This window comes from Cupressus sempervirens, chromosome 9 (assembly GCF_028749045.1).
Source record: "Cupressus sempervirens isolate cs-2001-9-10 chromosome 9, ASM2874904v1, whole genome shotgun sequence".
NCBI classification, from domain to species: Eukaryota; Viridiplantae; Streptophyta; class Pinopsida; order Cupressales; family Cupressaceae; genus Cupressus; species Cupressus sempervirens.
Window position 1 is genome coordinate 413063903 of NC_143126.1, and position 27043 is coordinate 413090945.

The 27043-nt window shown below is 37.0% G+C and overlaps 1 protein-coding gene across 2 annotated transcripts in view; it reads left to right on the forward strand.

The window, feature by feature from the left end:
* The window catches only part of LOC149539057 (ARM repeat superfamily protein), a 373217-nt gene that overhangs the window by 113846 nt on the left and 232328 nt on the right, over positions 1-27043 (forward strand). For both annotated transcript variants that reach the window (XM_089800403.1, XM_089800404.1), the window contains exon 9: positions 6846-6902. In XM_089800403.1, the coding sequence (XP_089656529.1) occupies positions 6846-6902 (57 nt within the window). The remainder of the gene's footprint in view (positions 1-6845; positions 6903-27043) is intronic.

The following is a 27043-nucleotide window of genomic DNA, read 5'->3' on the forward strand; positions in this document are numbered from 1 at the left end:
ACATTCTCTTCCCCCACCTCCCTTATGACCTCCTTAATAGCCTCACATAAGAATTTTGCATTTTTGACATGTGAGGAAGCATCTATAGACTTTAAAAACACGGTGGATCCTAAAAGTGAAAATTAAACAAAATAATTATCATTCATCAATAAAGCACAATTTTAGTTATTCAATAATACATTAAATTATGGACTTTGAGAAGTAGAGGATGATGAATTAGCTCCGTTAGAAACAAAAAAATTTAGGAGGGTCCTATTCCTCCTATCTGTCCATCCATCCATCATAATGGTACACCCCTTTTGGCTCCAAACCTTTCTATGGTCCTCCAACTCAAGTCTTATCTCCTCAACCATTTGTAGTAAGATGGGGCCACTCAACTCATTTTCAGTGGGGGCTTTAAACCCCGCACCACAGATGGAAACTGCATCAATCATCCCTTGCCAATAAGGAGTCCTGTTACATTTATAAAAACATTTTAATTAGCATATTTCAAATTTTCAATGTTAAGTTAAATTTATAAAATTGAATTTAAATTTTAGAACTTAAAAGTTAAAAATGTAAAACAATCAAATATTTATATAAATGAAGTTGAAGTACTTGGCTGCTATAAATGGAATGCTGAAGAAAAACTAAAACTTGCAAATTGGTCTTATTCTAGCTGCATGGATCTCTTTATTCCAGCCCAAGCTCTCAAGTGAGGGTTGTGCACTAGGAGTGGAACACGGTACAAAAAAATTGTCCAACGTAGATTTTCTGACTCTAGGATCAAAGGTAAAGCTAGTACTACTAGAAAAGGCAGCAGCCGCAGCACCACTAATAGTTCAAGAAATAGATGTAGAAGAAGTACAACTAGCATAAGCATTAGGACGATAGGGGGGAGGGAAGAACCTTCTCCAACACAACCTATTGAACCTAGCCTGGGTATAAAACTAGACATAGAAACATTTTTAGATGAGTGTGGAAGGGAATTGGAACCAATCTAAGCTAACTCAGCTAATTGTTTTTGTTTTAATTCATTTTCTTGTTCATATTTTTCTAAGGCAACATAACAAAAATGTTGAGTCTCAACAGTTGCAACTTTATAAGAATCAACATCATGACCACGTATGCTGGCAATATGGTATTTCAATCCATTTATCCGCCTACTATTAGCGTCCTTACAAAATAGGCATTTTGTTTGAGTTCTACTTCTACTTGGAAAGTCTATGGTGTACTTCCAACACTCTTATCTTTTTTATTGCCTTTAGAGAGCTTGGGTTTTTTTTTACCTCCAGAAGCCATTATAAGTAAGGAAAAATGTAAAGGTTGCTGCAATAAGACATTTTAGACCAAATATTACCATTTAAGCATTGTATTTTATGAAAATCTAAAGTTAAAAAAACCTATAAACATACAAAAAAAAATTCATCCAAAAAAGCCATAAGCATAGAGAAAAAAAAATCAAAACCTAAAAAATAAACTCTAACCTCTTTGAAATGCTTTGGGAAGTGTTGAGAAGAGCTCCTATAAACTCCTTGATGATCTAAATGCAAGCTCCAATGTCACAAAGGCAAGCTTTTCTCCTGTTCCTTTCAGCTGGTTGCAAAACAATGACTCTCTCTCTCTCTCTCCTTCTCACAATAGAGTGTTATGAAAGCCCTTTTAGGGTTTTAAGAACAGCGATGAACAAAAAAGAAATTTTAAAAACATGGGATTTATGTTCGTTTAAGTCAACCGGAAGCTTGCTGTCGCAGTCGGGTCAAGTGGCTCATGACCCGCGAGTCAGGCGAGTCATGTCACTTGACTCGCCGAGCCCAGGTCACGGGTCATTTTGACCCGGCAGACCATCGGTGACTCGCCGACTCAGGAGACTCGCCGCGAGTCACGTTACAATGGTATGTATGTATATATATGTACGTATATATATGTAAGTAATTAAATGACTAAAGAAAATGTATTATATTTTGTAATGTCTCCATTTGTTGCTAGCATCAGAATTTTAGGGATTAGCCTGATATTGGATCCTCGTAGGCTAATGAGGATAGTTAGAGGGTCTTCTGAGGATTGATTCATCTCCAAAATTCAGCGATTTATGGATTTGGCCTTCATTTGGTACCATTTGGACCCCATTTGCCATACTTACTATGTATAGTAAGTCAGGAGTAATAGAGATGGACTCTTCTTATTTTTAGAAAGTGTATTTGGTCACATGGGGAATTATGAGTAGAGATTCTTATTTCAGACGGCATGGCAATCAGACTAGTATTTCAAGAGATATTAAAGTTCAAGTGACTTAAGTGATTTATTTAAATATTTTAATGTTATTGTAAAGTTATAAAGTTACTTAAGGGACTAAAAGACGAAATTGGCTTTTAGCCCCACATTGCCTAGTTGTTTGTGTCTTCCCTCATATCGAGGTTAGAAAAGTGTGGAGCTACATTGGGATTGGGACCATGAGATATATTAATCTATTGCTACAAAAAACTATTGCTTTAATGTGACTGGTAACTTTGAGAACGAAACACCTCGAGTTGTTAATCAAAATGTATATTCAAAATAAAGCATGCTGTTGATGGAAGTATTGAGAAATATAAAGCCAGATTTGTAGCCAGAGGTTTTTCTCAGAAAGAAAGAATTGATTATGAAGAAACCTTTGCTCTTGTTTCTAGATATACTACCATCCGAGTTGTCTTAGCAATTGCCGCATCTAAGGGATGGAAGGTACATTAGATGGATGTAAAGACAACATTTCTCAATGGAAAGATTTCAGAATAAGTCTATATAGAGCAACCGAAACGATTTGAAACCCATGATCCTAATGCCTTTGTTTGTAGACTCAAGAAAGCTCTTTATGGGCTTAAATAGGGTCCGAGGGCCTGGTACGAAAGGATTGATAAATATCTCACTGGCTTAGGATTCTCTAAGAATGAAGCCGATCCAAACTTATATTATAAAAGAGATAAAGATGGTATGGTAATATTGATATTGTATGTTGGTGATTTATTAATCACAGGGGATGATTATCTTATAGATCAGTGCAAGAAAGATCTTACCAAAGAATTCGAGATGAAAGACTTGGTCTACTCCATTACTTCCTAGGATTGGAAGTGCGACAAATGCTGATAGTATCATACTGAATCAAGGGAAGTACACTTCAGATATCTTGAAGAAATTCGAAATGTGGAACTGAAAGTCCATGTCTTCTCCGATGGAGACCAATTTTCATAAACTTAAAGAAGCAGCTGCAGAATCACCTCCAATAGAGTCTACTCTCTATAGGCAGATGATTGGGTCTCTGAGGTACTTAGTAAATACAAGACCTGATATTTGCTATGCTGTTCATGACTTAAGTCAGTTTATGTGTGAACCTAAGGAGATTCACCTAGTTGCTATTAAACACATTATGAGATACTTACAAGGCACTCTTAATTATGGACTCAAATATGAGAAAGTTGCTTTAGATTTACATGGATTCACCGATTCAGATTGGGGTGGAATTATTAAAGACAAGAAAAACACTTTAGGATGCTGTTTCAGTTTAGGATCAGCTATGATTTCATTGATATGCAGAGAGCAGTCTTCAGTAGCTTAGAGCTTCACAAAAGCTGAATACATTGCAGCAGCGATGGCCTCTCGAGAAGCAGTATGGCTGAGGAAATTACTTGTGGGATTATTTGCGTAAGCCATGAATCCTACAATTATTCATTGCGATAATCAGAGTTTCATCAAGCTCTCAGTGAATCTAGTTTTCCATGATAGATCCAAGCAGATTGAAATTCCTTACCATTATGTAAGAGATATGGTAGACAGGAATTCTGTTAAATTGGAATACATTTGCACTGTAGATCAAATGGTAGACATACTCACCAAACCTCTATTTAGAGTAAAGATAGAACATTTTAGAAAGAGACTTGGTATGGTTGAGTTGTAATTCATTTGTACTCTTTGATTATTAATAAAATAAAATATTATTTTGTCAGGCTATTGACTGTTATGGGCTCCATTATGTGTAATCATTATTTAGAGGTGACGATCTCTGAAATAATGAATACTTGTGCAAAAGACATTATGAGAGGTGACGATCTGTTAGATAATTTCCTAACAGTAGATTTTACTGTAAGATCCAGATGAATTTTAGATCATCTTGTGACATTGACATTGCTATGTTCATGGGTCACAAATTGGATAAAGGAAGAATTTTAGGAATTCTTCGGGATTATCTTGTATTCTGGCAGATCTTAAATTCAGGGTCTAGTTGTAATTTAGAAATACCAATTTCTATCAGTCACAACATGTGTCTTATCACTACTAACATTGATTTGTCATATCACAAGTTTAGTAATATGACTTTGTATCATGTGTTCTATGATACTATGTATTAAGAAGAGATAGATATAGAGTATTAATTCTTGCCTAACATTTGTATTGTTGTTGCTAGATATGATATCTCTCTGTAGGATTATTAGTTTAAGAGGGAGTGTTAAGAATCTAACCTATATAATCCATAGGTCTATCAGTGCAGATTGTACTTGACTCTTCTCATTATATATTCTCAATGAATGGCATTTAAAATGATTTATATGTGCTCTATAGGTGCCGGCGATCTGAAGGGAAATAATTTAGTTTATCCATGACTAATTCTAGTTTAACTTAACTAATGTTTGCTATATGGTTGCTGGTTTAGGGATGACTAATCATTAGTGTATGCCAAGGGTTATGTCCCTTAAGAGACATACCCTCTAGGAGAATATATAGGCGGGTTAAGGATGCAGTTTGAAAACACACAGAAAACATACAGTCTGATCTTCAAGCATTTCTTCCTCCCACAGGTTTATAGCAGTGTGTTAAATCTCTCAAGTTTATAAATTCAAACCTGTATCTGCAGTTGTCTCATGTATATCCGACTCAAGGATCTGTTCATTCAAATTATAACAAGGATCATCCTAAGCATAGCTCGGTTCTGATCTTGAAGTTTGATTTAAATCTGCAGAACTGTACAGTAATCACTGTCCTATGAACATGTATAAAGCTGCATTGAAGATTGTTTGATTTGATGATGTTTGCACAGCACTTTGACATTTGGACATGAGAAGATTTAAATAAAATCAACTGGGTTGAAGTTAATATTTATCCAATAATTAATATTTGTAAGGGACAGACAATGAAAGAAATAACTATTACTAGCATACACTATTAATGAAAGAAATAACCATTAGTAGCATATAGGATTAAGTATTGAATACCCATTGTTCAGCTTCAACCTTGTCAAAGACACTAGTCAAGTTGAAGCCCAATATCTCTATGGCTATAGACAGTAAATTTCAGGCTACTATAGTATGAACATTCATTGGTAGTGTATAATGGGCATGTGTCCCTCGCATTCTTGGTGATCTATCAAATGTCCTCGATGTCCGAGGGACTTGGAGAGGATGTATGATTCTTTGAGAACTGCAAAATCTGCTTTGTTTGGTAAATAAAAATAAAATAGGTGAATTTATTACGGATTTTTTTCTAAAACTCTAAAAGGGGAGGATCATTGCAAATGTAGCACGTCATATTTAGTTTCTAAAATTTCAGGTGCATTTAGTTTAAATTTTTTTAATAGCTACCTATCTGACATTCCATTGCCATCCCCAAAATTAATGACATCTTTTGCCATCACGATCAAATATTATCATAAACCATCAAGCAAATTGTGATCTTTCTTCTGTTTAAATTAATGCTATGGGCCCTTTAAGGCCAAGGTTCTGATCGTTCTCGTATTGTAAGCTTCACACATTAATTATCATACTAGATGATTCAATGAAAGCAGCTTTGGATCAGATTGAATGAAGCCAAGAAATCAGGCTTTGGATCTAGATTTAACCACAGTAAAGACCTCTTTAGATTTTGTTCAATCCATAGTTTACTATACATGTTAGCCTATATGTACGAATTATGGTGTATTACATACATTCCATAATAGATGTGTGGTACTTTTTATTCATCCCGATTCTCCTCAAGTAGCATTCAATATAAATTAAATATGATTAGTAATTTGAGTCTAATCATGTACTTGAGTCCAATTCTGAGTCTAATTTGGCTTTAACAACTTTTTGAAAAAGTAAACAAAAGGGTATTTTCCAACCAAATTCTCCCAAATTCTGCCCAGGGTCCTATGCTGGAAACCAAAGTAACCCAAAAGTTGTCTGAATTCTGCCAGAGTTCCTCTGAGAGAATTCCCAGCAAAATTCAGTCCGTGTGGCACACTTTTGACAGAATCTGACAAGGACCAAACTTTTGAGAGAATTTAATTAGGAATTTGTAGGTTCAGGAGAGAATCTGGTAACTTAGTTGAAATCTCATCCCCACATTGGTTCCTACAATCCTAGAGACTCAGAGAAACACTGCTGATCAGCCATAGTGATTAGAGTTGTAGCAGATTTTTATTGGAGCAGAATCAGTGAAAGTGTGTTTTGTGGGAGGAAGAGCATAAAGTATCTGTGGAACTTATTTTGGGTGTTTTGAAGGAATTCAATTCAATAGCCGTTTTTGTCTGTTGGAAAATGAAATTAGAGATTAAAAGGTTGGCTTTCTGAACCCAATAAATATTTTGAAAATACATCTATTATACCCATCCTCCCCATGTATAGTTCAGCTTTATTGACCATCCCTTGTGGTCTTATTTGTGGCACATGATTTATTTGAAGAATAAGCTTCTTTTGTCTATTATTTATCATTTTTTATTGGTTATTACTTCCATTTAATTGATGTTCTTGATATCGGATAGTCTTGCTTTCGGTAATTACTAGTCTTGTGGACTTGATTTTGTTATGTTAAGTGAAATTTAATGCTTGAAAGTTGACAAATTCTTTATTATTTTACAGATGTGTAGCTTATCCAAGTGAGGATTGGGATATAGCAGATTCAACCTTACAGTTTTGGTATTATCTATATTGAAGCAGGGCTCATGACTTGATATTGTTGTTAAATTGTAACATTTTATTTTTCTGTTTTCATATTTCACCTCATTGCCTTCAAATATACTTTTTGGAAAAAAATACTAGTTAGAAGTAACATGCTGAAGCTGGGTCAACTTTATCTATCACAAATTCTTATCTTTATTATCAAAATTTTGTGGCCGCCTATTTGGAATGTTCTTTATGGCTATTTCGCTGCTCAACTCTTTAGATTCAATAAATGCCTGTAGCATCCCTGTGTTGCCACTAACAATAGAAATAAATGAATGGGTTACAAAACTGTAGCAAATCGCTCTTTCAATATTTATCGAATGCTAGCTATACATCTTGGAACAAAAACAAAATCATATTCTAATGTGACTGTTTTGGCAACATACATCCATTAGCAAAAATAATATTTATACGTTTTTCAGGAATGTGTCTAAAGCCAATCTGAGTGCCTCAACCTTGTAAGGCAAAACTATGCAAGTTTGCAAGGCAGGAAAGAACCGATGGAAAATAAATTGTCCATGAAAAGAAAGGAGCATCTTGCTGATTAAATTCAGTGAAAGTGAGATGGTATGGTTTTCAAAATCCTAACCAACACCACAGGGCTCTCCCCTACTGAGACCTCTTTTAGTCAAGAGGAATAGAATATGCATGAGTGCACTTAACATATAAGAGAAGTGCTGGAAGGGCTTGGACTTGTAAAATCCTATACCTGAATAATTTAATATGCATGTGAAATTTCTAATTTTTCTCTCACATTTTGTCAAACAATTGGCACGCAGCTGGTAAGATTTTGTTTGTGCAATGTTTTTGAAGAATATGATCTTAGCATGAAATCCATAGATTTGATATTGAAATTCGATTAAAAAAATGGAAAAAATTGCATCATATATTGCATTGTTGATTCTTCCTTCTATCCTATTTACTGCTGATACAATTACATAGCCTCAGAAATTACATCAATAATAATATCACTAAATATTTTCTGTTAAGGGACCTTTATGTGCTAATGCATCCTCGAGTAAGGATAGAAATGTTGGTTGGATAAGACCAGAGGTTGGATGGGTCAAAATCAATTTTAATGGAGTGTTGAAAGCTAATCTTGGGCCTTGTAGTGTGGGATGTGTAGCTCGAGATTGGCTGGGAAATATTTTGGCTTTTGGAGCTCAAGAGCTAGAGAATGGAACCAATAACGAAGTGGAGGTTAAAGCGACAATGCTTGTTGTAAACTTGGTGAGAAAATCATCTATTTCAAAACTGCATTTGAAATGAAATTCACAAATTGTTCTCAATGCAATCATAAATCGCGATTCACAAATTCGGAAAGTCAATCATACGAGAACCTGGTTTGTGGGTTTGTGGTTTTTTTCCCATATAGTTCGTATGGGTTTGTGTGTGTGTGTGTGTATATATATATATTTATGTATGTATATGCATTACATATACAAAAAACTAAGAGAGATACATAATTGTAAAACTAAATGATTATGTCATTTCATACTATGAATCTATGATGCTTGATCATTGATCATGCCATATGTCAAAGATAAACATAAAAAATTGACATACTTGATCATTGATCTATGTTCATGATTCTAAAGAGAATCATCACATTAAATTACTGAATTTAAAAGTGAAAATTCAAAATATTGTGCATTAATGTTTGAAACATGATTCACTTGTCATAAATTATGAAAGTGTTCATCAATCATCAAATGAAATAAATGAAAATCCGGATCAGTGGGGTCTTCAGGAATTTCAAGTGCTAGATCAACACCATCATTGGAACCCAAACCGGTTCCTCTAGCACCAGACAGTGCTGTGTCATCCTCATCATTATCAACATCAAGCAAAGTGGCTCTAGCAAGATCCAGAATGGTCATATCCAAGTTAGTAGACTCAGAGTGCTACATTCCAAAGCTTATTTGCCCCCTTCTTGTATTTTGAATCCTTACGTGGTACAACTCACAAGTTGTTGTAAACAAACACCAAGTCTTCTACTTTTTCTGTACTCCACTGTAATGTCCCGATCAAGATATTTGCTGATGTTTCCTTTCAACCATACACTCAGAGATAAAACATTGCCGAGAATTTCCAGCACATTTGAAAATAGTAGAAATGCCAACCAACACTTTTCCAGCCACTTCTTGACTACAATATCGGACTCAAACATAAACAAAGGTAATACGAGACATTAAATAAAACCCACAGATTCTCAAGATAACAATTCATTATTTTCAAAATAACATTTAAGATGTCAAACATGTAACCATGAATTACAAACTGATGAGATGAACCAGCAAACTTTTAATTATTTAAACAATGTTATACAACAACAATATAACAACCAACAACTAAAACGTTATTGTATTATGCAACAACAATACAATAACCAGTACACAGAAAACCATTCCTAGGGATTTTAACAGCCGGATTGGAATGATAGGATAAGAACCTATAAGCGCGAATGAAACACTTGAAGTGATGTTTCCCAAGACAATGGGATTGCGTCCACTACCTGCTAGCACGAGGGGCTACGTCCTCCAACTAGCTGAAAGCTGAAGCTTTCTGAAACTCTCGCAAGAGAGGAAACTAAATTGAATAATAAAGCAAGCATACCAACAATGAACTTCTTTCCTCTTTTAATACACAATCCTGAGACTATTCGGCTCCTCTTTGGTTTTCGTCTTATTCCCTTGTGGCTTTTCAACTTCCCTAAGGCATTTAGTCTTGTTCCTCTTCGCCCCTTGGGAGACTATAAAAGACCGTATGGCCCTTGGAAACTATTAAACAGAACAGGAAAGCTAAGGGGAAGACCGTACGGCTTGAGAAAGATACAAAGAAGTCAAATAGAAGACCGTACGACCCTAGGAGATACAGAAAAGTTGAAAGAAAGACCGTATGGTTTGAGAGGAGATAGGAAAGTTGAAGGAAAGACCGTACGGCCTGAGCCAAGACTCTGTACGGACTTGAAAGGAATTGAATAGAATATTGATACTGTACGGGACAAGGCCGTACTGTGATAAGGCACTATGATATTACCGTACGATGGTTGAAGGACAATGTGTTTAAAACATTATTTAATCGCATGAAGAATAAAATGTTTCAGACAATGCAGAGTCGTATTGTTGGTTGAGGAAGACACCAAAACCGCATGTGGGAAGAAGGGAAGTCTGTCCGTACAGCCCTTCTTATGCCCGTACGACCCTTCTTTGTAAAAAAAAGTGACCGTACGACCCCTAGATGACCGTACGGCCTTGAGGTTTTATTTTGCAGATGAAATCAGGTCGAACTGTACGGAAGAAAACAGGATCGTACGAATGAAAGGAGGAGCATGCCACGAAGATTGAGGACAGTATGGCGACCATACAGTGGTTGAAAAGACGAATTGAGGGCAAGGTGAATAAGACCGTACGGTCTCAAGCTGAACGCCATCATATAGAGTGGTGACCAGAATAAAGCCGCAAGGAAAAGAATAGCCAGAGACGAAGGGTATCGGGAAAGGAAAGAGGAAGTGGAAGAGCTAAAAGAAAAAAAAACGACGACGGATTCAAGTTGTTCGGAATGAGTAGCAGATGATGCCAAAGGGAAGGGGAAGCATCAGTGGTTGCCAGAAAGAGTCTGGAATCGACAGAAAATGACAGGAATGGTGTGTTCCGTAAATTTCTGTGTACCAGAGGCACTGGGAGTAGGTGTTGGCCGGGAGGCTGTCTTGGTGGATGCGTAGAGAGCTCGGGAGGAGCTGATCATCCAGTGGAAGGCAGTATGGCGACACTTGGCTCAGTGTAACCAGGAGTTGGAAACAATGAAAGCAGCACAGGTGGCTATCAAGGTCAGCTAAGGAGATAGTATTGTGTTAGCAGAGGCTACAGATACAACGTGGGTTGGAGACCAGTTTGGTGCAGGCATAGGATGAATGTGAAAGTGATGTGACAGAAATAGATCTATCTTGTTGTAGCTAGTCAATTAATGTATTTTGTTGTTAATTTGTCTCAGATATTTTGTAATTGTCGTCCAGAGACGACCTTTCTTTCGGGGGGGGATGATGTTGTTGGTAAAATGTATAGTGTAGCTGACGGGTAGAGTAGTATCCGAACGGGCGTGTGATGCTTGAGTCACCCCTTTGGAAAGGTATATGTACACGTCCGAGATGGACTTTGGAATCGTCATTGTAATCGGAAATCATTGTAGTTATTGTAATCTGCAAGTGCATACATGAATAAAGTATCTGTTCGGAATTGAATCGTGTTATACTTGTGTTGAACTTCTTACCCTATGCGGTAAACACCAATTGCTTGCATCGCCAAATCAAAGGAGTGGACAGTGCATTGTGTCCAAAAGATGTGATCATATTCTAGCCTCTACCCGAGCACTTGCAACCTTGTAAACTTTTGCTTGGTTTGTAATTACTTGGACAACATTGTCATGACCCACTAGCTCTATGGAATCAATAAAAATTGTAGCAATGAAATTTGCATCTTTTACTAACCCTTCATAGTCAACCGCCCTCAAAAACATTGCCTCCTTGGTAGACACATCAATTTTATTTTTTAATGGATGGTTTTTGCAATCTTTCCATCTATTTGAAACAATAGACACGCCCATTTGAATCCAAGAATCTCTTATTGGTTTTAGTTGGGCCTCTACATTTTTCTCTCACTATGCAATAAGGTGGTGCACACCTTTTTCGTATCCAAGGTCTTCGTAACCAAAAAGTGCATTATTATTGCTTGCGTCATCTCCCTCCAATAAGGCGATCTCACTAGGTTGAATGGAAGACCATTTGCATGAAGGCAACACCTAATTTTTTCATGAGCAATATCTCTTAACTCATTTTGAGATGCCTTATCTAACGAGCCTCTCTTGTGGGTGGTAATTTGTGGTTCTACTTCTTCATCCTCCCTAGAAGGCATAGGTAAGATGGGATGTCTAGAGGCTGGTTGAGTGAGTGGTGTTATTGTTTTTTGTTTCCTACTACATCCACCTTGTTTCTCTTTTGATTGTCAGCACTTCTTGTTCTTTTATGAATGTTTCCATTTGCCCAACTGACAACCCCTTATCTCGTCCTCGGTTCTTACACATATTAATCCCTTTAACCCTAGGACCCAAAAAATGAAGTTTGACTAAGGAGTAGGAGCTTCTATATTGCGCGTTGCAAAAATTACTTTTCCAAATAAACCCCCACCTCTAGGACATTGAGAAATTCTTGTAGCATGTCTACATAAAGGAGATCCTTAATCAATTTTAAAGTTTTTAAGACCTCTGCCCACCCACTGCACTTTGACTACTCATTGTTGTAATCTATAGCAAAAATGAAAATAAAGATACTTCAAACTAAACTAAACAACTTGGAATTTTTTAAAAACTTTTCGAAAACTTGAAAAATCTATCAAAAAACTAAAGAATATGGTTGAAGTGCATACCTTGAACACTCAAATCTGCTTTTTGGAAGGTGTTCCCCACTCTACAATTGATCTCCTTTGAAAACAATCACCTCACTTCAAACATGCAAGATGGAGAAACGAAATGTGTTTGGAGGCTCCACATTAGGCTTGTTTTAGGGTTTGGAGAAAAAAAAAAGTCTTTTTTTAGTGAGTTTGGTCCCACTTTAACTCGATTATGGGTCATGGGTCCCTAGTGACCTATGCAAGATTCTTCTGGGTTCACGCTTGGTCCACACAAGGTCTGTGTTCGAACCTTTGGGTCCTTTTGGATCCAAAGTGGTGGGAATCTGGACGGATCCACAGGTTCGAACAAGACCCTGTGTGGGTTGAGCACGAACCGGTCCATGAATCTAGATCCACTTTGCACTAGGATCCAGTTTGAGGGTCCATGGTGCGAATCCGATAATTTAGATATTAAATCAATTAAAGCCAAATTATATCTTTTTAGTGTTTACAAAATTGCTCATACTCATAGGAGTGCAATGGGGTGGTGGACACATTATTGAAGTGGGCATCTGCATTTAATACTGATCAAAAGTATGAAGTGTTAGAGGATTTTCAAGGTGCTAGTATTTATGGAAATTTGGTATGGTTTGCAGATTAAGATTAGTTTTGTTTGAGCAGAGGGACATGGTGTGAGCTTTAACTTTTAAGGCAATTAAAGTGTGGAAAAGGTTTAATTTGCTGTATGCTGTGGTAGTTTCATTTACATTTGATTCCTCAATAGGCATTTGTTGTTCCTTGGTTAAACAAATAGTATCATGGATGCAAACTTTAGTTTGAGGACAAAGAAAGGTCAAATTCCCTTCATGGGGAAGATCATAGATGATAGGCTGAGGAGTGTTTTCTCCATTTATGACCCAATGTTTTTTCAGATGATTAAAGCACTGCTAGGGAGGAGTTCATGGGCTTAGAGTACAAGTATAGAGCAAATTTTGATATTGCTTCCATGGTCCTTGCCTAGAGTTTGAAATTGGAGAGAAAGAATAATGCTTGTTTGTTTATGAATGCATGTGAGAGAGGAAAATGGTGTTACAATTAGGAGGCTTTTGTAATGTCCCCTTTTAGGACATTTGATAATTTCTTCTTGAGTACCATAATTTTTGATAATATTTTCTATCTTCATTCCTTAATGTTTGAAGATATATTTATACTCAGTATTTCAAAGGGTCGTGACTTATTGTTTATATTAATTATATATGATTATATATTATATATTAACAATGTGTTAATATTACTTAAATATAATCATGTTATATATTAATAATATGTTAATATTAATTAAATAATATATGATTATTTATTATATATTATATTGATTATATATGATTGTATAATATATCAATCTTTTATTTATAATTATTTAGTATAGATATAATTGTCATACACTATAATACATAAAATAGTTAATATAGGTGTATATATTATTTATAGCATGACAATTAAGTATCTAATTATATATATATATATATATATAATAATATTCATATATATATATATATATATATATAATTAATATTTATAATTATATAATATATAACGAGTTATATTTGTAACTTAAAATAATTATAATTTATTCTATATAAATTATCGATTATTAATAGTATACTCCTTATGTATAATTAATTTATATACTGAAATGGGGATATCACAGCTTTTATTGCAATTGCGCACCTAGGTGAGGGTTTCAAAGGTAGAGGAGTTGACTGGCTCCATTAAGTAGGATTTGTTCCACCAATGTGTAGGTTTCTTTTATGGAGTGTGAAAAGGATAAAGAGAGTAGGAGAGCGCAAGCCTTGGTGGGGTGGAGTCATTTCAAGGAGTATTTGTTGGCGCAAGAGAAAATACAGTGAACGGAGACAGGGATAAAGTAGGAACAAAGCTCAAATTCAATTAAAAACTTATTGTATCCTTTTGAATTTAATAAATTTGTGCTTGGAAACTGCAAATTGGAAAACTTTGAAATTTTTAAAGATAAATTGGTCTACTGCACATTCTACCAATCTAGATGAAAATGATAAATGTTTTATCAACATCTACTGATTGACGTGAGTCTTTGGTACAAATTTTCCAAGTGCTTGATACCAAATTGGCTAAAGCTTATGAACGACTTACTTGAAAGTCCATGTTTAAAATAAGCCATGAGTACTAAGGAGTTCTTGGGTTGTTAAATTATGATTGAGATTATGGTAGTTATCTATATTTTTTATGTTTGGACATATCAAGTATATACCAAAGTCAAGGTCCCAACAATTTATTGAATTGGTTCACAAGAAACTTATAAAATAAATATAAAAAACTTAGTTGAGAAACATTAAAAAATATGTGCAATTTTGGAAACCTAATTTTGCATGCAAGATCAACATTGTAGAGCTATTGTTAGTAGCTCTGAGTGGAGCAATATATAGTTCTTATGAGTCAATTGCTGATTTGAATACTCTTAATGAGGAACAATATGATGATTTATTCATGCTATTTTCTAGTTTGATTACGACTTTTGACTATTTACCTATTCTAAAGATGTAAAGAACCCTTACAGGTTATCCAACCTCCAATTTGCAAATGTTTGTTTTTTAATGTTTGGTTTTGATTTGCAATTTTAAAATAAAAATAACCCTTTTTACCAAGCAAAATATTGTAAATATAAAATATTCTGTAAATGAAATAAAGCTGCAATGATTCTTATAGAGCATAATATGTAAATATTTACAATACTATTCAGTGACCATTTATACATGGAGGTCCTCAAGCTTTTATTATAAAATCTGAAAATGTATGAACATGTAGACTACAACTTGTAATGAATATTTAATGCTGGTAATGATTGCAATGGCTGCCACAATCAATTTCGGGAATACTCTTAAAAAATCTGCACTTAAAACCTTTGCACCTTCAATTGAAATTCCAAAACACTGTAGCAATTTACTATTCACAAATTACTGTAACGCAGGTACTGTGGCAGCAAGATTTTGTAAAGACCCTTGCTCAAACTGATCACAATTTGTCCAAATTTGCTGCTTGTAATTTTGTCAAACAAATCACATGCAACCTTGTAACTTGCTAATCTGAATGCAGAAATGTTATACCAATGATATTAAAGATATTTACTATTTGCAAAGAGTCCTATGATGTTGAGACAAGGTCCTTGATGCAATGTAGATTTCTCTTTTGTATTCTGAAATGTAATAGATGTAGTATCGTGACTTAAATGTGCAGCTACAGCTCATAGACATTATATCAAACAATTGACATACACCCTCTGATTTAACATTCAATGCTCAAAAACAAGTGATAACTTTCAACTAATGATATGGTATTAAAAATGCAATTGTCTAACAATGAAGTTAATGCCAATGCCAAGACTTTTGGCTTACAACTCATGTAATAATTCCAAACAGGTCTGATACAAAATGTTCAACTATAGCAGCTACCATGAATGCACATAAAATATCATTAAACTGGTATGAAGGAACCTGTTTGTAGATGGCTGTAATAATTTTCTCCAATGCTGCCTTTTTGCTTTTCTTTTTCCGATCTGCTTTATCACCTACTTTTTTCGGATCTGTTTTTTCGAACTACTTTTTCGGATCTGCTTTTTCGGACTGCTATTTCGGATCTGCTTTTTCAGATCTGCTTTCAAAAACTCAAACCCGTAGGTAGTTTGAGTATACAAATTAAGCTCAACTTGAAATGGCTGAGTACCACTTCCAATGTGCAACCCTTGAGAAGGTCTTCCACTTCCTTAGTTATGCAATCTCTTGAGAGGTATTGTTCTCAAGGATTATGCTGAATATTTGTAGACTATTAAGCTCCACAAATACTCATAGAAGATGTAGTTGAGTTACCAAATCCCGTGTGTCCAAATGGGAGGCCAAGCCCTCTATTTATCTACTTTCCTAAGAAGTTACTAAGAACTTCTAGAAACCTCCTTTTCTAAGAAGTTACTATGAACTTCTAGAAACATCCATTATAAAATATTAAAATCCCATTATAATGCACCTTTTTTATAATAAATAACTTTGTAAAATAAAAGTCAACTCAACTTAGAATTATAACATGTAGGCCCCGTATAAGAAGTGATGATAAAATATAAATAAAATAATATCTCCAAGAGCATAATGAGCCATCTAATCACCAAATAATGCCAAAAATGATTCTCTCATCAACCCCATTTTCCTATGAGAGGCTGAAATAGGCAAATTCACAATTAACGCCATGTCAAACTAAAGAGGGGACATTACTGTCTGCCCCTCCTAAAATTGCTTGGCCTTAAGCAATCTCAATGCTGGGTGCTACAAAATAGCTTCCCCCTCCCAAGTTGCATCCTCCACAGGTAGATCTTTCCACTTAACCAAGTATTGTCTGATCACCCTCCTGCGAAGCTGCTTTTCTCTGCTCTCCAGGATGGATTTTGGCACTAAGATCAATTTTCCCTCATCATCCAAGGGAGGTAATACTAGAGAAGGCACCACATTTTGACCCAATGCCTTGTTGAGGCGTAACACATGAAACACATTGTGTATTCTGCTGTCTGTGGGAAGCTCCAACTCATTAGCCACCTCGCCTACTCACCTGACAATCCTAAATGGTCCATAATAGCGTGGCTTGAGTTTCTCTGTACCACTCTTCTTAAGAGTAGACTGCCTATATGGCTGCAACATGAGGTAAACCATATCATCTACCTCAAAACTACACTCAATCCTCTTCTGGTCTGCATACTGCTTTTGCTGGTTCTGAGCTCTAACAATATTGTCTCTAAGAGTAGCAACTATATCCTTACTCTCTTGTAATAATTCACCTGCACTGTGTACCGACTGTCGCCGAACAACAAATCAAAGAAACTGGGTGCCTCATAACCGTAAAGTGCCATGAAGGGTGTCATCTGGATAGTTATGTGATATGTAGTATTGTAACAATACTTGCAGAGATATATCCACCTGATCCAAGCTCGTTGCTAAGCTGCCACATAATTCCTTAAAAACCCTTCCACACATTTGTTCACAATCTCCGTCTGACCATCGGTCTATGGGTGATAGCTAATACTGGGTGTAAGCTCAGTGCCACATAACTGGAATACCTCCTGCCAGAAGTGACTCATGAAACGGCTATCCCTGTCACTCACAATGTTTTGAGGCGAATCATGCAATTTGAAAACCTCCCAGAAGAAGACCTCTGCTACTTGAGCTATTGAGTATGTAGTGGTGATAGGGAAAAAATGAGCATATATCGTTAATCTATCTACCACCACATAAATACAATCCCGTCCTTGTACCTTGGGCAAACCCGTGATAAAGTCCATGGAGATGCACTCCCACTTCCTGTCAGGAATTGAAAGTGGCTATAGGAGCCCTACCGGATAGGTGTGTTCTTGTTTGTTCTGCTGGCAAACAAGACACTCTCAAACGTATTGCAAAACATTAGTTTTCAGCCGCTTCCAAGTGAACCGCTCTCGAACTGACCTGTAAGTCTTGAAGTACCCAGGATGGCCCGCTATCGGCGAGTCGTGAAGTGCTCTCAAATCAGCTGCTTAACCTTCGATCTTGGGACTAAGTAGATCCTGTTCTTGTAAATGATCAAATCATTTACAAGTGTGTATCTGGTATCAATCACTGTTCCCTGCACTCTATCGGAGGCCCATGTATCCCTGGCATACTCTGCTATAATCAAGTGTTGCCAATCCTTTGATATCTGAACCATAGAAGTGAGGTGTGGCCTTTGAGATAGAGCATCTGCAACAACATTTTGAGTTCCCTTGACATATGTGATGTCAAAATCATATGCCTGCAGCTTGCTTACCCACTTCTGTTGGTGATCATTTAGATCCCGCTGTCCCAAGAAATGCCTCAAACTGTTATGATCAGTTTTAATACAAAACTTGCTACCCACAAGATATTGTCTGAATTTGGCCAAAGCATGCATGATGGCCAACATCTCCTTATCATATACACTAAATGAATGCTCAGGACCTCTGAGCTTCCTGCTCTCATAAGCTATAGGGTGCTTATTCTGCATGAGTACAACACCTACTCCCTCTCCAGATGCATCACATTGAAGCTCAAATGGCTTCATGAAGTCAGGCAATGCTAGAACTGGGCACGTTGTCATTATTTCTTTGAATCTCATAAAACAGTCCTGTGCCTCCTGAGTCCACACAAATGCCCCTTTTTTCAGCAAATCTGTCATGGGAGCTGCATGTCGTGAATAGCCATTGACAAACCTGCGATAGAAACCACATAAACCAAGGAACCCCCTCAACTGTGTAAGGTTCTATGGTGGAGGCCAATCAACAATAGCACGAATCTTTTCAGGATCCATCCGCACTCCATCTGCACTAATGATGTGTCCCAGATATAACAACTCTGTCATCCCTAAGTCACATTTGGACTCCTTGGCATACAAGGAATCCTTCTGTAGAATGCTCAACACTGTCTCGAACTGCTCTAGATGCTCCTGCCATGATCGGCTATAGATCAAAATGTCATAAAAAAAACACCAGCACGAATTTCCTCAACTGATGGTGGAAAACCCTGTTCATAGTGGACTGGAAAGTGGCAGGTGCATTGGTCAAACCGAAAGGCATGACTACAAACTCGAAGTGCCCACAATGACATCTGAAAGCAGTTTTCTCAATATCCTGTTCAAAGACTTTGATCTGGTGATATCCTGATCTCAAATCAATTTGCGTGAAATAACAAGCCCCATGCAATTCATCTATCAACTCATCAATGCTAGGAATGGGATACTTGTTCTTAATGGTTCTCTTGTTTAACTCCCTGTAATCAATACACATCCGAAGAGTTCCATCCTTCTTTTTTACCAAAACAACAAAAGATGCAAAGGGTAACTTACTTGGTCGGATGTGCCCCATAGCTAGCAACTCCTCAATGGTCCTCTCGATCTAATTCTTGAGTCACTTTGGGTGTCGGTATGGTGTGATCATGACAGGCTTAGCACCTTCCTCCAGCTCAATAATATGCTGAATGCCTCTGTCTGGTGGCCTGCCTGGTGGAATTTCATTGAATACCTTCTCATACGTAATCCTCAATTTCTGAATATCAGGATGATATTCAGCCTTATGCTGCTCCTCTTGTGTAGGCATCAAAGTACAAACTGCTGCCCACTCTATATCATAATGCCTGGTTAATCTCTCCATCCGCCTAAATGAGATAGTCCTGACATCATCATTATGGATAGCCTTCAACACATGAGTCCTGCCATCCACCTCAAATAGTATCTCCATATCCTCCAGTCTCAGGGTAACCTCCTTCAAAGAATGTAGCCATTGCATCCCAAGTACTATGTCCATGTCACCCATGTTGACCACATGATAGTCCGCCTTAAACTCATAGTTGTTTTGGCACAAAGGTAGATCTCGTACCATCCTGTTACAACGAAGAGTATATCCATCAGCTACCTTGACTCTTAGTGCCTCGAACTCCTCAGTAATGAGTCCACGCCTCTCCACAAATTGTGCATCAATGAAATTATGCGTGGCACCTATGTCCAACAATGTAATAACCTTCTGCCTAGCCAAAACTCCCCGAAGTTTGAAAGATCCCTCTCTCTGGATACTAGATAGACATGCCTCCTGTAAACGTAGCTCTGGTTCCTTCTTTTGCCCTGCACTGTCTATCTCCTGCTCACCCTTTGCTTCATCAAGATCCTCATCATGGTGCTCTGAACTATCTGAATCTGAGCCCTCGTAATAAGCCCACTATAGTAACCCTAATAGGTTATAACTTCTTCCAACACCAAAAATCTTTATACTTCAGTTGTTTGACATTTCGTCAAACACTTTGCAAGCAAGGGTCCTTTGACTGATATAACTTTTCAGATTTCTGCAGTGATTCTTGTTTGGATTTGCCTCAAAGAGAATGCTTACAAAAGACTCCAAATTTGTCTAAACAATGACCTAACATAAATATGCAACTAATTTTGGCAATAGTGAATGCATATATGAGTTCTAATCATGAAAATGATCACCTACAGCCAACTGGTATTTTAACAAATAGTTGGTATGCAAGCTAACTGGTTGATAAGAAATGATATATTAACACTCAAAGACAACTATTAATGACCAGCAATTGTATCTCCCTTATTGAGAATGAGTATCCAATACAATATTCATACTAAGTTAGCCAAGACTCTTGGCATTTACAAAGATATCAAAATATGATGATTGTTGGTAAAGTAATATGAACCTACAGCTGCCAATGAAAACTAATGCAACACTAAATATCTAACTTCAATACTCCCCTACAGCAGTACGCTAATCACATGCATGATTAAATACAACTAAAGCCGTGGATTGCTGATACCATTGTGAGGAATGTAAAAATGAATGATGTATCTATTAATGAATGATAGGTCTGATACGAAATGACAATTACAACAACACTCTATAGTGAAAGGCAACTATGAAAATACACATCAGACCTGGCATATGAAGTCACCTTAGAGAATAGATGTATTGCAATACCATTGAACAGAAAATAACCTCCTCAAATGCCCAAGTCGTGCCTCTCTAGCTGCCGCCCTTGATTTTAGATGGCTGTAATAATTTTCTTTGCTTTTTCGAATTTGCTTTTTCGGATTGCTTTTTGTACTCAACTTTTTTTTCTCAATGTAGCACAAATAGAAGACTGAAGTATCTTCCTCCCAGCTGCAATAATTCAAGTGATATTTCACACCCTCAAAATTGCGTACCAATTGAGAGTTTTCGTTCTCAATGGCCAGTTGTGACTATTGCAGAAACCCTAGGCTCCACAATGCACATCAACAAACATGAACATCAACAACAACAAATTTGGATGATTGAATGAAGCCTGGGGTGCCTATTTATTCTTTTTCCTCCACTTTCTCCAGAAGCTTCTAGAACATTATTTTGTTTTATCTATTAAGTGACTTTATAAAATATTTTATAATTCAAGTCACTTTATTAAATTAATTAAATATAAAGTTACCTTTTGATATTTATTTATTTGATAACTTTATAAATAATTAACTTAATACCAAGGTCACCGGGAGACGGGGAGACTTTGAGGTCTCCGGTACTGGTACTGGTACCGGTACGGCAATTTTTCAAATAGGAGACGGGGGTACTTGGAGACGGCAATTTTTATTTTATTTTTATTTTTAAATAGTTTAAACTTTAAGAGTCTAATACTAAAAGTAAATACAAAATTTCAAAATTTCAAAATAGTAATACCGTAAGACTAAAAGACTAAAGTAAATAATAAATTAATAATACTAGTGTTGTCACATTAAAAATTAAAATAGATTCATAGAGTCAAACTGTCAAAGATTATAATAATAATAAGCGGTCAGATACAGAAGTACATTACTGAAATAGATTTTAAAACCTGACAAATTGGCATTGCTACAAAAAAATTGTGAAAATTATTGAATTATTCAACATTGATGCATGCATAGAGACACACATAGGATTTCTATTTTCTAACTAAGAGTTAGGATTGCTTAGTTTAAAAGGGAGTAAATCATTTTGTAATAGTGTTTTTTTTCCAGTTACACAGATTCAACTAACAAAGATTCCTATATTGGTACTAGGATATTGCCAACAGTAGATAAACAGGTAAGAATAACAAATACGACTTACACATCAAACTGAAACATGATATCCTCTTGAAAAAACAGAACTATGGGACCAAATACATTCATGTTAACATACATAAAACCTCTAGTCTATCACTGTTATTGCTGAGTCTTTATCAGCAAATAGATGCTTGGTTTTCATGAGGAATAATACTATTATCAAGCATTTGCATATGAGATGTAATACTATCTTCTAATGCACTAACAACAGTTTTTGCACCCTAATTCCTCAGCCGCATAAATTTATGTGATTTGGGATCTTTACTGCAATCCTGTACAGCTTCCAATATGTTGTCTTAGACTTGTATCGTGTTCCTGTAGGTGACGTACATCACCAAGAAGTTGTTACGGAATTCATATAGTACCTTAGATTTTTGCATTAAAAACATTTAAATGAGGGCTAAAATATATAAAATTATTTAATATTATATTTTACATTTATATTTTATCAGGAGACTTCGGGGAGACTTCACTTTTTGGATTAGGAGACGGGGAGACTTCAGGAGACTTCGTCATGAAGTCTCCAACCTTTTTTGAGGTCTCCGGAGACGCGAAAAGTCTCCGAGACGCGTCTCGGTCTCCGAGACGCCACTTTTAGGGGGGAGACGGGTCTCCTGGTAACCATGCTTAATACCACTTATTTATTTAATTAAAATAATTAATTAGTCATCCTCATAAAATATTCATTATTTTGGACAACCTAATTAATTAAATTAATTAAATCAAATTGCCTCCAAAATGGGGAAATGATAGTCCGCCCGTCCTGAAATTGCTTGTCCCCAAGCAATGGCTGAACAATAAACCAATCAATCCGCCTGGATCCCAAATGTAGTCATGTACTATACTGCTATCAATCAACACAGGCTCTTGCAATATCCTCTGCAATATAACCAAGAGGAATCCATAATCAAACTGACAATTACAGCTCAACCAAACTCCAAAATCACAACTGCCACAGTTAGAAACCCATGAGACACAAACTTCTAGAACATCAAAACCCAAGTAAAGTGGACAAATCAAGCTGCCAACACAATAAATACCATCAACGCATCCCACTGGCCTATATAGAATGTACAATCCCACTCTGCAACAATGGTGACCACTCCCACATGAAACTGCACCAAATACAAAGAATCCACACACTGTACATCTACTGCAGTTAACACAACTTTGCAGATTACCGGCCACTGTCTCATAACCATAACTCCCATGCACCGCTGATGGCGAAAAGACATCACAAGATAAACAGCAAGAAATCGAACCCAAACCAAATCTCACTGCCATCAACTCCTCAACACAAGGATCAAATGCTAACTGATGTACATACCCTGCAGTATAATGCTGATAAAAAGAACCAACCCCAGTCAACAGTTCACCATGAACAAGTGATACAACCCATTGTGATTGATCACCAGCTAAGTCAGGAGATGTCATAGCCAAAGGAGTAGAATCAATAACAACAACCTCTGAAGCATCACTCCCAAACTCCTGCTCTAAGTCATGTATTATCCAGCTATCCACCAAAGAACCTATTGCCATGTCATGCCTATCACAACTCTCATCCCGAGGCGTCAAACTGTCCCATAACTGATCACAAGCACTAGGAACCAAAGTACATCTCCGTATCATCATCTCATCAAAATGGTTATCAAAGGTAAATTGATGAGCATACCTCATAGTGTAATGCCGATAGAATGCGCCTATCTTAGTCAGTGGCTCAGACTGCAATCCAGATGTAACTAACTGCAATCGATCACTAACCAAGATGGAACTGACTACTACCTCCGAAGACATCGCCAAGGGGGTAGTATTACTAGCAGGAACCATGCCAACTGTCGGCTCACCAACATCACACATGATCTTTGATACAATATCTCTAATCTCCGTGCCATCAGTACTAGAGGCCACCACCATGTTAGGCATACCACAACAAACTGCTGCAGCACCCAACTCAACTGAACCTGACTCTAGTGGGAACGAACCTGATATGCCAATGTTAGTATCAAGGATGGATGCATCCCCATCTCCACTGTCTCTGATAATTTCGACCATGGACATCCTCGGATCACTAGACACCACAGCTTGTGACTGTACAGAATCTGGTAAAGACTGCAATCGCTCTAACTCCATGGTCACCTTAGCCAAATGAAATTGTGACTCCTTGAAAGCCAACTGTGTACTTTCAAGAATCTCAGAAGTCACCTTGAGCTGCTGAGTAAGCTCACTCACCTCATCTTCCTTGGCCAATAATGCATCGTATGCTGTACTCCCCCACTCCATAAGATAATCTCTATCGGCTACCAACTGCATATAATTCTTTCTCAGGATCCGAATAACCTCCCATAAAGAGTGAATCTCTGTCAAGGAAAGATAACTGCCTCCCTGCTCATCACTAGTAAGAGAACCCCATCCATAAACTACTAACAACTAACGAACAACATCGAAATGCCGGCAAGTGATAGCAATGTCTCGCTCACTAACTCTCGACTGACTAGACACATGATGGCACTGGCTAGATTGTCTCCTACAAACCTCTTCTGATGCACTCTCTAAAGGAGTATCCTCAAAGTTACTGGTCTCTAGAGTATTACCAACCATATCCTGCGAATCAACTCCAAAGCTCATATCAACATACGGAGTATCAAAAATTGTAGCACTGCTGTCCAACTCCTCTGTACCAAAAGGAACTGCCAAGGAAGCTAAGTCTTCAAAACTACCCACTGCATCTTCTTGGATGTCATCAAGGCCAATATGATCCTGGGACTCATCTGTACACACTGCCAAATATGAAAGATCATCGACACATTCCAGCAAGAATGGTCGACTGGATATATGAACAAAGCCCAACACCGGTGTATAAAAACTAATACCAACATCGGATAAGCTGCTGGCGCAAGAAAAGACAACACCGTGCAATCTGTTAATCAAATCCATGATAGCACCCAAACAATCACTGCTACCAAAAAGTGTTAAAGATCTCCAGTCAACTGAATCCCAAACGCCAATATAACAATCTCGAGTCCATATCCGTAAACTAGAATCAGCTGGTAACTCAAGCAAACTCCTCACCTGAGTAATATGACCAATACCAACTAACTCCACATACCTGTCTGACATTGTCCTTGTATCCTGAATGTGAATGCAAGATGAACTCACAACATTATCAACAACCACATATGATCCGCCTGCCGTAGAAAACTGAGTATCAGGAGTGCAAGATGAAACTAAGCTCAGCTCCATGCCATGCTCATTCCCATGTCTCTCCCAGTCCTATAATGCCAATGGAGTATTCATCCAAGAAGCTCGAATGTCCTCAAGCTCGCGAGAAAGCCTGTCAACTTCCTCGTCCTTTCTCCTCAAGGCATCTGAATAGTCTCCGACAAGGCTAAGAAGATGGTTACGACTGATAGAAGATGTAAATATCTCAACTTCATCGTTCCCATTCCTTCCCTAATCACCTGTAAGTCAACACAAGAAGACTTTCCCTGAACTCCCTTATGTCTTCCTTGTAACTGAATCATCCGGATGTGATCCTCTATCATACCCCGCATTCTGTCATGATGAGATAATGAAGTCACAATACTATCTTCGCTCACCTTCAGTTGGTTGGACAAATCATGTGAAGTACTACCAGCCTCAACCTCATGTGACGAAGCATCTATCTGTGCCTAGTACTCTCTCTCAGCAAAGTCATGAATGCTCAATGTCTGCTCATCTCTACCAAGTATCTCACCATCATGCACAACAACATTCTCATAATCATCATTTGAACCCACTAAGTTGTAGTCACTGGCTGTTGGAACTAAACCATCCCGAGTACCTGTGACATCACCCTCTGACGACCTGTATACAATTGTCTCAACTTGAGTATCAAGTTGACCGTTACTATCAATCTGCATAATATCCATTCCCACTACCTTCTGAAGTATTGTGTGCCCAAGATCTTCCTCCAAGCTATTCTGATTTTTGTCCTCCCTAGATTCGGCTATATGCTGGTCACCAACTGCTGCAAACTCCTTGTAGAGGTTTCTAGATACCTCACTTGTAGAGACCTCTTGTTCCTCTTTGTCTTTGTTCTGTGATGTAGTCCTCTTAAACATGGAAACCATCAATTCATTCATCCTCTTCTGACTTTCATCCAACCTTTTCAAATTTTGTTTAAGGCTCTTCATATCCTTGTCCCACTGCTTCTGGGTACTTGAAGTAAACATGATTAACTAGCTTAGTCAATGTCCAATCTACCCAATAGGATGGCAGGTCAAAAGCTCTGATACCATTGTAGTAACCCCAATAGGTTATAACTTCTTCCAACACCAAAAATCTTTATACTTTAGTTGTTTGACATTTCGTCAAACACTTTGCAAGCAAGGGTCCTCTGACTGATATAACTTTTCAGATTTCTGCAGTGATTCTTGTTTGGATTTGCCTCCAAGTGAATGCTTACAAAAGACTCCAAATTTGTCTAAACAATGACCTAACATAAATATGCAACTAATTTTGGCAATAGTGAATGCATATATGAGTTCTAATCATGAAAATGATCACTTACAGCCAATTGGTATTTTAGCAAACAGTTGGTATGCAATCTAACTGGCTGATAAGAAATTATATATTAATGCTCAAAGGCAACTATTGATGACCAGCAATTGTATCTCCCTTATTGAGAATGAGCATCTAATACAATATTCATACTAAGTTAGCCAAGACTCTTGGCATTTACAAAGATATCAAAATATGATGATTGTTGGTAAAGTAATATGCACCTACAACTTCCAATGAAAACTAATGCAACACTAAATATCTAACTTCAATACTCCCTTACAGCAGTACGCTAATCACATGCATGATTAAATACAACTAAAGCCATGGATTGCTGATACCATTGTGAGGAATGTAAAAGTGAATGATGTATCTATTAATGAATGATAGGTCTGATACGAAATGACAATTACAACAACACTCTATAGTGAAAGGCAACTATGAAAATACACATCAGACCTGGCATATGAAGTCGCCTTAGAGAATAGATGTATTGCAATACCACTGAACAGAAAATAACCT